Source organism: Drosophila albomicans, chromosome 3 (genome assembly GCF_009650485.2).
Source record: "Drosophila albomicans strain 15112-1751.03 chromosome 3, ASM965048v2, whole genome shotgun sequence".
In the NCBI taxonomy this organism is placed as follows: domain Eukaryota; kingdom Metazoa; phylum Arthropoda; class Insecta; order Diptera; family Drosophilidae; genus Drosophila; species Drosophila albomicans.
The window spans coordinates 27,187,828-27,202,820 of NC_047629.2; the positions used below are offsets into that span (position 1 = coordinate 27,187,828).

At 35.6% G+C, this 14,993-nt stretch overlaps 2 protein-coding genes across 2 annotated transcripts; both read left to right on the forward strand.

Moving 5' to 3' along the window:
* The first annotated feature begins 10,366 nt into the window (after nt 1-10,366).
* On the forward strand, nt 10,367-11,128 carry LOC117569271 (C-type lectin 37Db-like). The gene is made up of 2 exons (XM_034250370.2): nt 10,367-10,535; nt 10,664-11,128. The coding sequence occupies exons 1-2, from the start codon at nt 10,476-10,478 to the stop codon at nt 11,066-11,068; spliced, it is 465 nt and encodes a 154-aa protein (XP_034106261.1). The 5' UTR covers nt 10,367-10,475; the 3' UTR covers nt 11,069-11,128.
* A 2,339-nt stretch (nt 11,129-13,467) lies between these two features.
* Nucleotides 13,468-14,092, forward strand: LOC117569869 (C-type lectin 37Db-like). Its single transcript, XM_034251209.2, has 2 exons — nt 13,468-13,556; nt 13,633-14,092. The coding sequence occupies exons 1-2, from the start codon at nt 13,497-13,499 to the stop codon at nt 14,035-14,037; spliced, it is 465 nt and encodes a 154-aa protein (XP_034107100.1). The 5' UTR covers nt 13,468-13,496; the 3' UTR covers nt 14,038-14,092.
* The last annotated feature ends 901 nt before the right edge of the window (nt 14,093-14,993 follow it).

Below are 14,993 nucleotides of genomic sequence, written 5' to 3' on the forward strand. Positions count from 1 at the left end.
TGGCTTTCGCACAGCTAGAGCGCAAATAGAACCGGATATTGGCATTCGGGTCGGGAAAGAAGTTCAGTGCCGGCGCCTAAAGTCCTTAAACTTTGTTGCAGCACCAAGTAAATTCTATTCATTTACAGTCCATTGAAAGTTGCTTAAATTTTAACCAGAATAGGCAAACGTCATCCTCCCAACCAGCCCACCCACAGAATCATCTCTACTAAGACAGCCAAGTCCAATCTTCGCTAACGATTCTTTGCGATGTCTCATGGGCCTTGACGGCGCCAACGCCATCAATGTCTGATAACAATGTATTTGTTGTTTACACGAGGACTTAAGGTTTTTTCTTCTGTGATACTCATAGCTTGCCACTTGGCATTGAACTCCCCAATCTCTCACGCTCCGTCTCTCTCTCTCTCGTTTTCTGACTGACTTCCCTGACCTATTCCCTGTCCCGCCCTTTGCCCACTCACTTCATTGTTTATCATTGTTGTTATTTCGGCTGCTGCAGCATAATAGAGGCACTAATTGTTGTGCCTCAAATGTCTCCAAAGTATTTGATTTTGTTTTGCAGCTTTTTTAGCTTTATTTCCCATTACAGCACAAAGCAATTAAAGATGGCTCAATTTTCAGATACTCTCGCATTTGTTGAGTTTGCGGAACAAAGGCAATAATATTTCTAAAGCCACTTACTTTGTCTTGATTACTTAGAAATCAATGCGAACTGTTAATTTGCCAAATGAAAGCATTTCAACACAATTTCTTTGACCATTTTTTAATGAGGATTTTTCGCTCCTTTTCCAATTTAATCTTTTAAAATGTGGAAGTAAGACAGTTTGACAATTTCAAGTAAAAAGATCAAATAATGTCGTGCATTAATGGATTAACATTGTAGATAACACCTTTTCATTACTCGAAATGGATCAAAGGCGAGTTTATTATCATTCTCTCTATCAATTTCCCATACATAGTAAGGAATAGCATAACTATTTAATCCAGGCGAGTAAGCATACAAAAGTTTATGGCTATAATTCTCATTAAATGTAATAACCTGTTGTTAAGGACACGTTAACGACAAGTTGGCAACAGGGCCGAAATAAAGTCGCTCGTTAACGGCCGTGTCGTCATCGCATAGCTTTCTCATTAACACGCCGTCCGGTTTCAATTTCCCGTTTAATTTCGTTTCATTAAAAATGCCTCCCCTATGGCACATTGTGTTCAAGTTTCAGCATTAATGGAAACTGTCATGCAGTTTGAGACCACTTCAGATCTCCCCTTCCCTTTCTTCCCCTGCAGTCCATCGCGTTACCACGCGATGCTGTGGCTGTCATGGACGCAATACACCCAAAAAAGCGAGCAATAAACATTTTTGCCATGTCGGACTGTGCGGCAAGTTGATGGAAAAAATAATGCCTGATGACATTTATAATGACTAAAATCAGCAAGAATTGTTCTCTGTCTCTCTCGTTGTTGCTATTCATTTCGTTGAAGTGGAATTGCCACAATCGAAAATGTTGAGCTTCGCAATCATAAATGCCAGCAATTCATTTGGAAAAGTGATTTTCAGTCTGTCTGTTCATACACAATTATCTTCGCTGCTGCTTTTCGCTTCTATGCATAATTCCACAGCTTCTATTGAAATTTCCATTCAATACTTCCATATTCAATTAAAAATTCAAATTTTGCATTTAAGCTATATTTCAAACTGAAATTTAGTATTTGTGTTAGCTCCTTGTCACCCAGGCTTTCTATTAGTCTAACGTGACAACTCGCAAAGTCAACAAAAAGACCGACCATACACACGAACTGAACTAAAAATGCCTGACAAGTGGCATCTCCTGTTGCCTGTTGGCTCTCATGCAATACTCACCCGCACGTCCATAAATTACGTATACGAGGCGTTGTGCAATTTGCAAATATGTAGAGAAATTTGATTTTTGCGCCAAATACAGCCCAAAGCGATTAAAAAGTGAATTAATGATATACGAAATAAATTAGAACTTAATTAGGAAAGCCAAATTAATTAAAATATCATGTGCCAGAACTCGCATAAATTTCCGAATTGAAAATCAATAGCTAAAATAAAACATTACCAACATTAATTGTAACATTGTGACTTTAATGAGGAATTAAATAAAATAACAAACTGCCAGTTTTGCTTTATACTTCGAGCTATACTTAATGCAGTCAGCAAACTTGTGACTTAAGCTCAAGGCAGCAAAATCATAATAATTAAATTGCAAATTATTGAATAAACCACACTTAGAAGGAAGAAGGACAAGTTTCGTTGGCTCTTGCTGGCTTTTCTAACCCAAGTGGCCGCAAGGACAGCCAGCATTAGAAATGCATATGTATATATGCCCAAAAACCAAATTGGTCCTTAAAATGATGCAACGAGAGGCAAAGAGTTTTCTCCCCTAACTCTCACCCAACTCATTCCGCTTTCAACTCACCCGCATGCATTGACATTTGCAAAACCCCAAAATTGTTGGCTCTGTGGCAAACCGAGCGACATCATTTGCAGGCAAAGCGCAGCAAGGCAAGTGCAATTAGGAAATTTGCAAAATTGTCTATTGCCCCCAGGCCACAGAACATGGCAAATCACAGAGCAGAGCCGAGAGATGTTCTCTTTGCATAGACACACCCCTAACACACACACATATTCGTAGACAAGTTTGCAAGGAATAATGTGGGAAAGTGAACATTCCTTGGTCTAGGTATTTGCATTGGCAAACAGTAGTCAATTATGGCATTATCTTGACGTAATGCATCTTGGTCACATTTTGAATATGTTCGTATATTTTGTTTGATTAAAAATAATAATCATTAAATTGCAAATGATTTTAATAGTTAGCCATGAATGCTCAAATATAATATTGTAATTTCTAGATATGATAGTCTTTGCATTTGTGCTGATATCAAGTGCCTTCTGGGAATCCACTCACCATGTGTGCTTCACTGTCCATCATCAGCCTGTGTCTTAAGCCTTGTCCAGAACGTTGAGCATGCAGCTGTGCACACATTCCTAAGTAAGTATTTGTATTGTATTTGCAAGCAACAGAGAGATGGAAATAGGACACAAGAGGGCGAAAGCAAGGAGGGTCTCCACTCTGACAAGCTGCGAATTGTTTACGAGCACACACAAATGAGCAGTTGTAAAAGCGCCTGAACATAATTTAAGACGTCTCTGCATCTGCACTTGAGCTTACCACAACGAAATTGATTTACTTTTGCTTCTGGCCAATTTGGCACGTACATTCCCTGGCCATGAAATGGCATCAGCATAGTTGGCCAAAACACATTTGTAATTAAGCGCTTGAGCGTCCCCAATGTGTAGTTAAGCCGTAACTACCATAAATTCGACCTTTGTGGTGGTATCTAATGTGTTTGCTCTGCCATTTGTTGAGGAAATCACACAACACAATGAACACGATTATTGCACAAGGTGAAATCGCAAAAACAGAGTAAACAATTAATCGGCTCTATTAGCATATTTGCAATCATATTAAATATGATTATTATTATTACAGCTTTTTGTTAATGTCTTGTTTATGCTTATTTATTCAATTAACTTGACAACACAAATCAATCAATTACAGCTTACATTTATAATGCTATTACCAAGATAAATATTATTCATATTCCAAACATTCCCGCTACCCATAGAGTACAAGGGTATTAGAGCTCCAGGAAATGTAAGTGAAGATCCAAAGGAGGCATCTCCGTCCCCATTAGGTGTATATGTAAATTCTTCATCAGCGACTGCCGAAACGACATAACCATATCCATATTAAATTCTTTGTCCCGCTTACTGCAGTCCTCACAAATCGACAAAAAACGAATAACAAGTGTAATTTTAAAGATTGAGTCGAATTTTGGAATGGACAATAATAACTGCAGTACTTAAAATTCGTGAGAATTTGATTGCGATCTGTTAAAAAAGTAAAAGATATTTAAGAAATACTTTTGTATGGCAAAGAAACGACAAATACAATCGAGTATTTTTGTTTTGGTTGGCAATCTGGTATATTTTGCATTCTATGGTATATTTTAAATGAATTACTATATCAATATATTTGGTATTTTATTTAGCATTTTGCCATATATTAATATGGTATATTTTAAAAATGAATACCACACCGTTTTGCCTTTATTCAAAATAGGTATCTTACAGTCAATCACACTGAAGCTTTCTTCCTTGTTATTTCGTATCTTATGCCTTCAAAAATATTTCATTTATTTACTACTATGTATACTTAAAATCGGATATGCTCGTAAACAAAAAAGTTATCTCTGAATTGCTATTTGTGGTTTAGGGCATAAGCAGCATTACATTTCACCCTCCAAGCTAGCAAAGGTGTTTGTTTATGAATTTAAAGAACATAATGTGTTTTGATAAGTATTTATGAGGGTGTAATAATGTGTAGAGCACAGAATAGAGCTAAAAGTGCAACGATTAAAACAATTCAAAGTGTTAGCTCTCATTTAAACAAAATCTGAGCTTACTATATTATTTTAACAAAAGACGAAGAAGCATAACTATTATTTATACAGGATTGAGGAGGAAATAAGCATGTTCATATAATTTTCATATTTATTTTATTGACTTTGCTCGTGCAGAACGACTTTTAATATGCATTCAGATGAGTATGCAAATGTTATCTATGCAAAATATACTGCAGACTATCATATACCATATATAGTATCTAAGCGCATGCACGTACGCAATAGCAGGGAAATGCGATCCCTGAGGTCATCCTAAATACACATGAAATGAAAATATGGTTGCTGGCGGCACACGTGAGATATTATTTCAACTCATATTTACGGCTGTAATATGCAATATTTAATTGGAAATTTAAAATACGCTGCACACGTTACTGAAATTGGAGAACTTCCACTTAATTTCCTTTGGCTGTCAAAATCGCTCTTGTCACGAGCACTAATCGACAGGCCGGAGTACTTGTTGATGCAATGAGGGGGATATTCAGGAAGTGTCTGTCACTGCCACTGTCACGGGCAATACGACTATTCAACACTTGGCCACTTGGTCACACACTCACTCACACACTCGCACACACACTCATAGATCGCACATCTAATTTCCATGTTGTCAGGCATGAAAGTGCTAGCTGGCAGTAGGGCTCTTGTGAAGTTCGCTTTCGTTCGCCTATAGCCCGGACTGTTGTCGTTTCTGGTAATTTGGTCTGGGCCTGTGTGGCAGGCTTTAAAGCAGAACATGTACTCAAAGTGAAATGCATTTACACTTAACATACTTTCGCTTCGTTTGGGTATGAGTTTAGGTTTTGTGGGGAGGAGTTGCGCACCTGAACGACAATCAACAAGTTTTTGTTGTTATTGCTGGCAGTTTGCTGCTGATGCTGCCAGTTGCACTTGTAAAATGCATTTGCAGTTGCTTTTGAGTACAGAAAAACGGCTGCTCAGAGGAAGCGCTGCACAGCACAGGAAGATGTTAAAGGAGCTCGCACGCTTTTCCTGCGTCATAAAAAGCAGCTCCCCTTTACCAAGCCCTTCCCCAAGGAGACGCATAGCGGAGGCAAACATCATAGCTTCGACATGTAAGGAAAAGGATATGCATGTACACTATGCACCTGCCAAGCAACGTGCCTAGCTGACTGGCGTATTGTCCATCTGGCAGGTCGTTATCTCGTGCAATATGACAATCTAGCCGTTGGCGTCGCTGAAGCAGAAACTGCAACAACACGCGCAGCCATAAAAGTTACTAACTTCATGGTCTCCCTGCTGCACAAGAATGTATGCAACATGCGTGAGTGTGTGTGTTTGAGTGTGCGTGTATGTGTGTAATGGCATATTCGAGTTAAGCGAAATAACATTTGCACTGCCCAGAGCGACGCAGCACAGCCAGATTCTCAGCCATCAAGTATACGCACTGCTGCCCGAGACTGACTGACAGGTCCGGGCAAATATGCATAAGGAAAATATTAAAGATGAATTACAACTACCAGATGCATATACGCAAGAGACCAAAAGACACGTGCAACAAAAGCTGCAAATACTTGCGCCATGTCTGAGCCACCTGCCGAAGCGAACAACCTTCGGAGGAGCCATCTTCAGGGCAGCATATAGCAAGAGTACATAAAAACATTCTCCGATGTATTTACCATATATACCCTACAGTCAAAAAATTGTAAAGAAAAGTCAAGTAAACTTATTAAGTAATAACAAATTTAACTTTTTGCTAGAATTGTTTCATTCCTTTTATTAAAAATACAAACATAATTCAAACCTAATTCAATTTTACAAAAAAAAACTAATCACGAGTAATATATTATATGTACGCTAACTGCAACTGACACATTGTTAATACAAATAAATGGTGAATTCAATTAAATACTTTAAATATTATATTATACTCATAACAAAGGGTATCAGTCAGTTGCCCTTTCTCCAACTAATTTTAATTAATTCGTTTGCAGTGCAAATAATAATTTGCAGTTTCCCAGCATATTATAAATTCAATTAATATGAACGACACGAGAGAATGAATTTCGATAGCAATAAATTAATTGCTATTGAAACTGGCGATGGAAATTTGCCACAGGAAAAACTAAATGACACCGAGAATGATGCAAAACTTTTTAGAGTATGTCTCTAAACGTTTTTCAAACAAATGAGTATTCAACAACAAAGCAATAAACAAAAACGATTAAATTAAATATTGCAATTGAATGAGCTTAAAGAATAAAAGCTTTGACAACATTGTCATTTCAACTAGAAGAGTGATAGAGATAGCATGTGTTCATGATACGCTGTATTTAAAATCAAGAAAATGTATATTTGTTTTAAGTTAAATTTAAAAATTCTTCAGAAAATACTTTACATTTTTATAATTTGATAAACTTATTACAATTTTAGTCAAAAAAAATTAAAATAATTGTATGAATTCCTTTAAATTTTAAAGAGTATCCTCGACATCTATCATCTCGAAAAAGAATTATTCCTTTGATTGCTTTCAGTTTTTCAATTTACTAAAGGCCATTGGCGAGCATTGCTTTGAAATAGAAATGGCAAAAGAATAAAAGATGCGGCAACCGGAGATGGTTTGTTTCAAGTCAAAAATTCATTCGCATGAAAGCCACTTAATTTGTTTTTCTACTTGAAAAACGTTTGTACGCGTATTCGCGTACTTGCGACGCATCCGCCGGAAATACACACACTTACACACACACACACACTCACAAACACAGACAGACAGTAAGACTATCGGCCTGTTCATTTACTGTTCATGCATGACCACGTCAACATTTTCGCTCCTCATTCGTTTTCAGCACTCGCATTGCTTACACTTCCGGCGCCGCCTTTTTTTCTTCTTTAGCAGCGAGCTGCCAAGTCGACTCGTGGCCGACTCAAGAGCCTCTGGGTGGCTTCAAAAAACATTTCCAATTCGATTTTTTGCCAATTGCTCGTCTCTCTGCCCCGCTGCCTCTTGCCACCCCTCTCTATGTATCTGCATATGACGAATATGCGTACGTGATGCTGTCGTCGCTCATACGCTCCGTGGGACGCACTCTGTGTGTGTGTCTTTCTTTGTTCGTTCTGGTTCTGCCCGCAGTCAAATGAATATTTTGAAAATTTCACCACTCCCTGGGTGAAATTTATTTTCCATTTTGCATATTTTGTGGGTAATTTTGGAAAGAGTGTCGAGATGCCCTTGCATCTTGCCAAGCATTTATCCTTTCGCTCAACAAACACCACTATATAATAAAGTACATATTTTAAGATTTTCGGATTATCAACATAATTTGATATTAGAAAAAAGCTAGTTCTTTGGGTAAGTATAAAGTACAGTATCAGTCCATGCAAGCAACCAATCGATACTTTGATTATTATTCGTATCTAAAGAGTATTCACGAAGGCTGGAGAAATGAACAGACAGACTGTCGCAGGGCATTCCTTTGTTCATTGTTTTCAACGTCAAATCGTTCACGTAAAATATTCATACGTTTCCTCGGCGGTTTTTGGCTCTCAAGTGTTTGCAATTCAATTACAATTCAATTGATTTTCGTCTGCGGGCCCAATCTGCCAGACTGGCGTTTCGTTTCGGTTTCGTCTTGTGGCCCTATGCCCTATGCCCTCAGTGCTCTCTTGGCTGGGCTTGGCCTCGATTTTGTGCAGCACGGGCATTGGATACAATTTATGACTTCAGATAGACACGTGCCTCAATCAGATACTAAGAGAAACATGCAACTGCTGTGGAATACAAAAACAGAGAGAGCATCTTCTTCAAAATTTAATTTGTCTTGTGACTTGAGATGCTGGTAAACATCCTGACTCTTTCTACACACAATGTGGGATCACTTTGAGCAACTAGCTACTTGGGTAATACTCCTCACTAAAATGCAATGTAAGTACGACTGCCTTGTAATTGTAATTGGGAAAATCGAATAAGGTTTCTTACTCTGGACTCTGCAGCAAAGGCTACTCTACTCAATAAGTATTTCCTTCTGCCAAGGAGTCGTTGGGTGGGCAGCCACTACAAGTATCTATCGGATACGTAGACAGGACGTAAGAGCGTGTATGTGAGCTTTTTTTTAGAAAGAGTGTGTCGGGCTGGTATTGGCAAAGAAGGAGGATGTGAAGGAGAAGCTGGTTTCACAGTTTCTCTTTCTATTGGCATTAGGTCATGTGCGCTTACGCGTACGCCAATTCCTTCAAGTAAATAAAGGCTTTACAAGGGAAATAAATAAAATTAAATGGGAAAACGAAAATCCGTCTCCCCACTCTGGCACTGACATTGCCAATGGGTTGAAACCAAATCACAGTCACTGCCAAAAAAAAAGCTTTGTTGCTGTCTGACTGAAATAAATAAACTTCTCGATTTTATCAAATCCACAAAATTTGGCATTCAAATTTATTTAAAAGCTTGCAAACATCATTACAATCCGACATGCCGACAACTAACGATCAATTTGTCCTTTTGGCCTAGATTAAATCAATACATAGATTGTCTGTGGTTTAGTTGTGATTGATTGACTGGGGTATAGCAACTGTCAACAATGGACGATGATCTTCAAGTTCCCTTTTTTAATCTACTGCATATTTCCAATCGGTTTCTGTTGCTTCCTTTAGTCAGTGTTGGAGAGTAAAAAGGAACTGCAAACAGCAACTCGTCAAGAGCTTGCTCAACATACATACATGCAGCAGTCGTTGTCAAGTTTATCGATTTGCTCATTTGCATACTCGTCCTTATTCTTAGTTGTGTTACATATTCGACAAGACAAAGGCGGAACGAAGGCGTAAGTTATAACTTGATTTAAAGAATCTTTGACCAGAAATTTAAGAGTAGCAAAATTTCATGTTCCAAAGAAACGCTAGGACTTGAAATTTTTTTGTCCGAAATAAGGTTTTTATATATTTAATAAAATTAATATAGATCAACCAATTACATTTTTGAAATTAATTTACTGAAGCTCTTCTTAAGAATGCGAAATTCTTAAGTACAAAAAAGAGACATAAAGCTTAAACCGATTTAAAAAATTTACGTAATGTAGTTACAACGTGTAGTTACAAAAAATTGCAAAAAATGGCAATACTAAAAAAATTTCGAACAATATTTAAAAAAAAGTAATAAAAAAACAAGAAATTTCTTCAAGTAATTAATTTTATTATCGCAAACAGCAAAATTAAGTTGTACTAACAAGAAATATAGTTTTCAGTATAGGTATAATGCAGATGGACAACAAGACATAAAAGAGAAGCATGGAGTATTGCCTACTTTTAGGCTGAATTTTTATTTTTTTTTACCTACAGCATCTAATGGTGAAACAAAAGCAATTCGCATTATCAGTAAAAAGTATTCACATATAATGCTTATATTACTCACAATGAGAAGCTGTATTTAAATTTGCTTATGAGTCATTTTGATTCATAGTGGTATTTATTATCTGCTTATATTGGACATAGTTCATTCACACTAAAAAACGGAAAGGTGATAGGCCTGATTTGCAAAAAATTCACGCACGTTCATCTTGGATATACAAACAGTTTGAAAAAATTGTAGACAAGTCTTTTCACGTTGAAAAGTCTCTCTATAATTTGTAAAAACCACAAGAGAAGTTGTAGGAAAAATTATATCACCTCTGATCCCATAAAGTATATACATATGTACATATGTATGTTAGTTTATTTATGAATATGTGAATGTGAACACTATGATAGTGTGCTAATAATCTATCACAAACCTATGATGCGTTGTATAATTTCCAAATAAATAATAAGCCTTTAAAGCTCCGCTGTTTTATATTGTATTTGTGATTTGGGCGCCTTATCTCAATTGGTAACCCCATCTGTACAGATTATTAGAATTGGAAAAAAAAAACATAACAATGTCACACGTGTCTGGGTGGATTTTCTAAGATGATAATTTCAGTATATTTTTGGGTATATAAGTGCTGCTGATTTCCAAAACAGCTTCAGTTCATCTCAGACTCTTCACTTTGTGCAAAATGAACAAACTATTCTTTGGTGTCCTTTTGTCAATCCTTGTTGCCTACGGCAGTGTAGATGTAAGTGTGATTTAAGAATATTTTCGAAAGGATTTTATATTTTATTTCCATCAGGATATAAAATTAAACAGAATGTTAAAGACTTACATATTTGAACTAAATCAACTTTTCAATAAATTTACTTACAGAGCCAACACGTTGGATCGCCTTATCAACTAATTGGTTCAAAATATTATTATATTGAACGATCGGAAGAGGTCACTTGGTTTGGAGCACTTCAAAAATGTCAGGCAATTGGTGGACATTTGCTTAGTATCAACAATCAAGATGAATTCGACGCAATCAAGAGCAATTTGGAAGTGGAAAAGGATTATTGGATCGACATTAACGATTTAACTAAGGAGGGAGAATTCCTTTCGGTGGTTACTGGTCAAAAAGCGACATATTTTAATTGGCATCAAACTGAACCAAACAACGATAGTAACAATGAGAATTGTGTCGAGTTAAAATACAGTAATGACAAGCACCTAATGAATGATAATGATTGCCAAAAGAAAGAGTTCTTTATTTGCGAGCCCAAAGACCAAGTTTGAGTAAACAAATTGTTTTCAATAAATTAAAACGTATTTCTATACGCACTATTTTTTAATGTATTCAATTTATTACAAATTTTTGTTTTATTCAAGAGATAAGCTTTAGTTGCTCATGAGCACGTAAGTGTGTCAAGTATGATTTTTGTTTTGCAGATTAATTAAATAATAATAATAATAATATAATACAATGAAGAAACGTTTGGAATTTTTGAATATGAATCATGCTAAATAGTTTTTTTTAATTGTATTTTATTTTTAAGCAAGGCTTGAATTACAGTACATACAACTTTATATAAAGGCAGATGGCGAAGACTGTAGTACAAGATGTACTATTATCAACTATGTATATATACATACATATGTATATTATCAACAAGTTCATGCTTCGCTAAAACACTTGAATATGCTCGAGTTGTATTAGCGAATGTGTTTATATACAAAATACCCTAACACACCAAAATGATTATAGACTATTATACTTCTACAATTATGTGTTAAAATGTTCAACTAGAAAAGTTGCATTATTACATATATATATAATCATCCATTCGACAAACAACAACTTTAACATTGAATAAACACACAAAATCGATAAATCATTCGAATGTTATAAAGGGTATAAGCCGCTGCATCGACCTTAACGATTTAAACATGGAGGAAGCATTTCTTTCGGTGATAACTGATGAATACCCGACCTATTTGAATTGGAATGACGGGAAACCAAACAATAGTGATGGCGTTAAGCATTGTGCCAAATTGTTCTATAATAATGACGAGCACTTAGTGAATGATGATTATTGTCTTGAGAAACAATTCTTTATTTGCGAATAGTAAGATTAAGTAATCAAATAGTTTTCAATACATTAATACGCATTCTAATAAGCATTTTTGTTAATATATTAAATTAATTACAAACTTTCATTTATTCGAGAATGTCGTTGCACATAAATGTCACAAATATGATTTATTGTTTTAAAGATTACAGAATATAAAAGAAAAATAAATGGTTTTATTTTCAATGTGTCTAATAAGTATATTGATATAGATGTTGGAAAATATCTATCAAATTTATCCAAATTGAATCTTCAATAAGTTGATAGACCCAGTCTTCATAATTTGTGGAAACCTCAAAACAGAAATAGTAGGATGTAGATTGTATATTGATTCCATAAAGCACATATGTATGTAAGTAGATTTGGAATCAATGTGTATTATATTACATATGTTAATACACCAGCATAAACAGTGACGATTTAAATATCGCTGTTTAATATGTATATGGTATATATGTATATGGTATATATGTATATGGTATATATGACGTAGACTCCTTATCTTAGTTATTGGTACTACAATTCTAGACGTTCCTACAATGGCGTTCCAATGCGATTGTTCTACGCAGAATATCTTGTTGTTGCAGATTATTAAAACTGAAACGTTAATTTTTGTGTATGCGTCATTTCGATTTTGTTTACTTGTTTGTTGCTACGTATTACCATTAATACAAGAAAATTAAGGAATGATAGGCTTGGTATACAAAATAAATAATAATATAAAAAATTTATTGAAGTCAACTGCGTTTAAAAAAACAAACTACAGTTAAGTGTACAAAACGGTGCGGCATTATTCTTAAAATTTACAAAATAAATACTCCGTAAAAGTACTTAAATGTACAGAAGGCTATATTTAACATATTATATATAACACAATATACCAGATTGTCTGCACATAGCAAATAAACCCCAATTGCAAAGGCTTTTTTTGCCATACAAAAGTACTTCTTAAAGAACTTCTACAATTTTTATCTGATCACTTCCAAATTTTCAGCAAACTTAATCTCCGCGCAAACATAATAAGTGCTGTATTTTTGTCTTTTAGAGGTAGATATTCATATGGACAGACATTTAGTCTGTTGAAGATGATTAAGAATATATATACTATAAACAAAGTTTTAATATCATCCTATCCTATGTGTAGCAGATATAAGAATGGGGCTAGTTTTATTGCGTTAAAAAGTCTCCTTGCCATTTGTGAAAATTGAAGGTGTATTGTATATAGTATATTGGAAGAAAGTGTACATTTTTAATCTCTGATCCCATAATAATTTAAATAATTCCCCTTAACCTTGTAAGACATTGCTGTTAATAATGTATATATGTATGTGATTTGCACACCTTATCTATCTGAGTTATTGGTATTCCCATTTCAAATGTTTAATTCGAAACATCAGCTCAATTCCGTATTTTTGGCACATTCTTAGAAGTAAAACAAACAAAACAATGACACACATCTGTGCTTTGGTTTTAATATTGATAACCTTAAGAATAAATGCAAAAATAATTCGCGCAACGTAGTCTTCTTGGTTATTTAAATGCTGCTGATTTCGAAAACAGCTTCAGTTCATCTCAGACTCTTCACTTTGTGCAAAATGAACAAACTATTCTTTGGTGTCCTTGTGTCAATCCTTGTTGTCTACGGCAGTGTAGATGTAAGTGTGATTTAAGAATATTTTCGTAATGATGTCAAACTAAATCAACTTTTCCAACTATTATATTAAATTACAGTGCAGAGTCGTTGGCTCGCCTTATCAACTAATTGGTTCAAAATATTATTATATTGAACGATCGGAAGAGGTCACTTGGTTTGGAGCACTTCACAAATGTCAGGCAATTGGTGGACATTTGCTTAGCATCAAAAATCAAACCGAATTCGACGCAATCAAGAGCAAACTGGAAGTGGAAAAGGATTATTGGATCGACATTAACGATTTAACTAAAGAGGGAGAATTCCTTTCGGTGGTTACTGGTCGAAATGCAACGTATTTCAATTGGCATGAAGATGAACCAAACAACGGTGGCGACGATGAGAATTGTGGCGAATTGTGGTACGTTAATGACGAGCACCTGATGAATGATGATTATTGTCTAGAGAAAGAATTCTTTATTTGTGAACCCAAAGACCAAATTTGAGTAAGCAATGAGTTCTTAATAAATATGAAAAATATGCACTATTGATAAATAGATTGAATTAAATTTGTCTGTTTTTCGACGTGTAGTTGCTCATGAGCTCATAAATGTGGCAAGTATGTTTTTCTCTACCTACCTCTATCAAATAATACATTCATATATGTTGATGAATACATACTTATATGATGACTGAATGACGTATTTTCACTTCACAAATTTCTCTAACAGCAAGAGATAAGCAGCAATGTTTCGCTCATAATTATAGCGTCAAAAAGACTCTGACCTTCGTTTATATAATATTATCAAATCAGACTTTCGGACTGCGTTGCTGACCGATGTTTGCTGCGGATTTTTACAGCTTTTTGCCAAAACAGTGAACTACTGTCTTAATCATGGAAATGGCGAGGACAAAATGCCCTTAATGACCTCGTCTGCAATAAATGAAACACAAATTACAATTAAAATACATTCATCGATTTGTCAAGTAGCAAAAAGAGAACGATAGCGAACATTAGTACGCCCCAAAAGGCCAATGGACCTAGCCATAATTTTGTGTACTGCGCACTTAATTTTTCCTTCACTCATTTGCGCTCATCTTAATTAAGGGGCAGGTGGCGGAGGCTGCGCTAGAGTCATGCCAACGTAGCTAGAAATCAATTAAATGTTTGGAAAATGGCAGCTCAATGGGCTCAGGTACATTCAAAGCGATTCAAAGAAAGAGAAAGAACACTGACAACGCAAAATGGATACTCGCAGCGTATACTACGTATTTATTGAGGGTTCTCTGCGCGCCTAAAATACGCCCGAGGGAGTCATTTGGCAGAGCAAAGAGTGGCCCAATATCAGACGGGAATGCTGGGACACAAGTACTCGTATCACGACCGAAGTTCTCTACGCTTTTGTCAATTATCAGCTCCCTCGAACATCTTTTATTTATTGTTTGCCCGCCCGTTGAAACG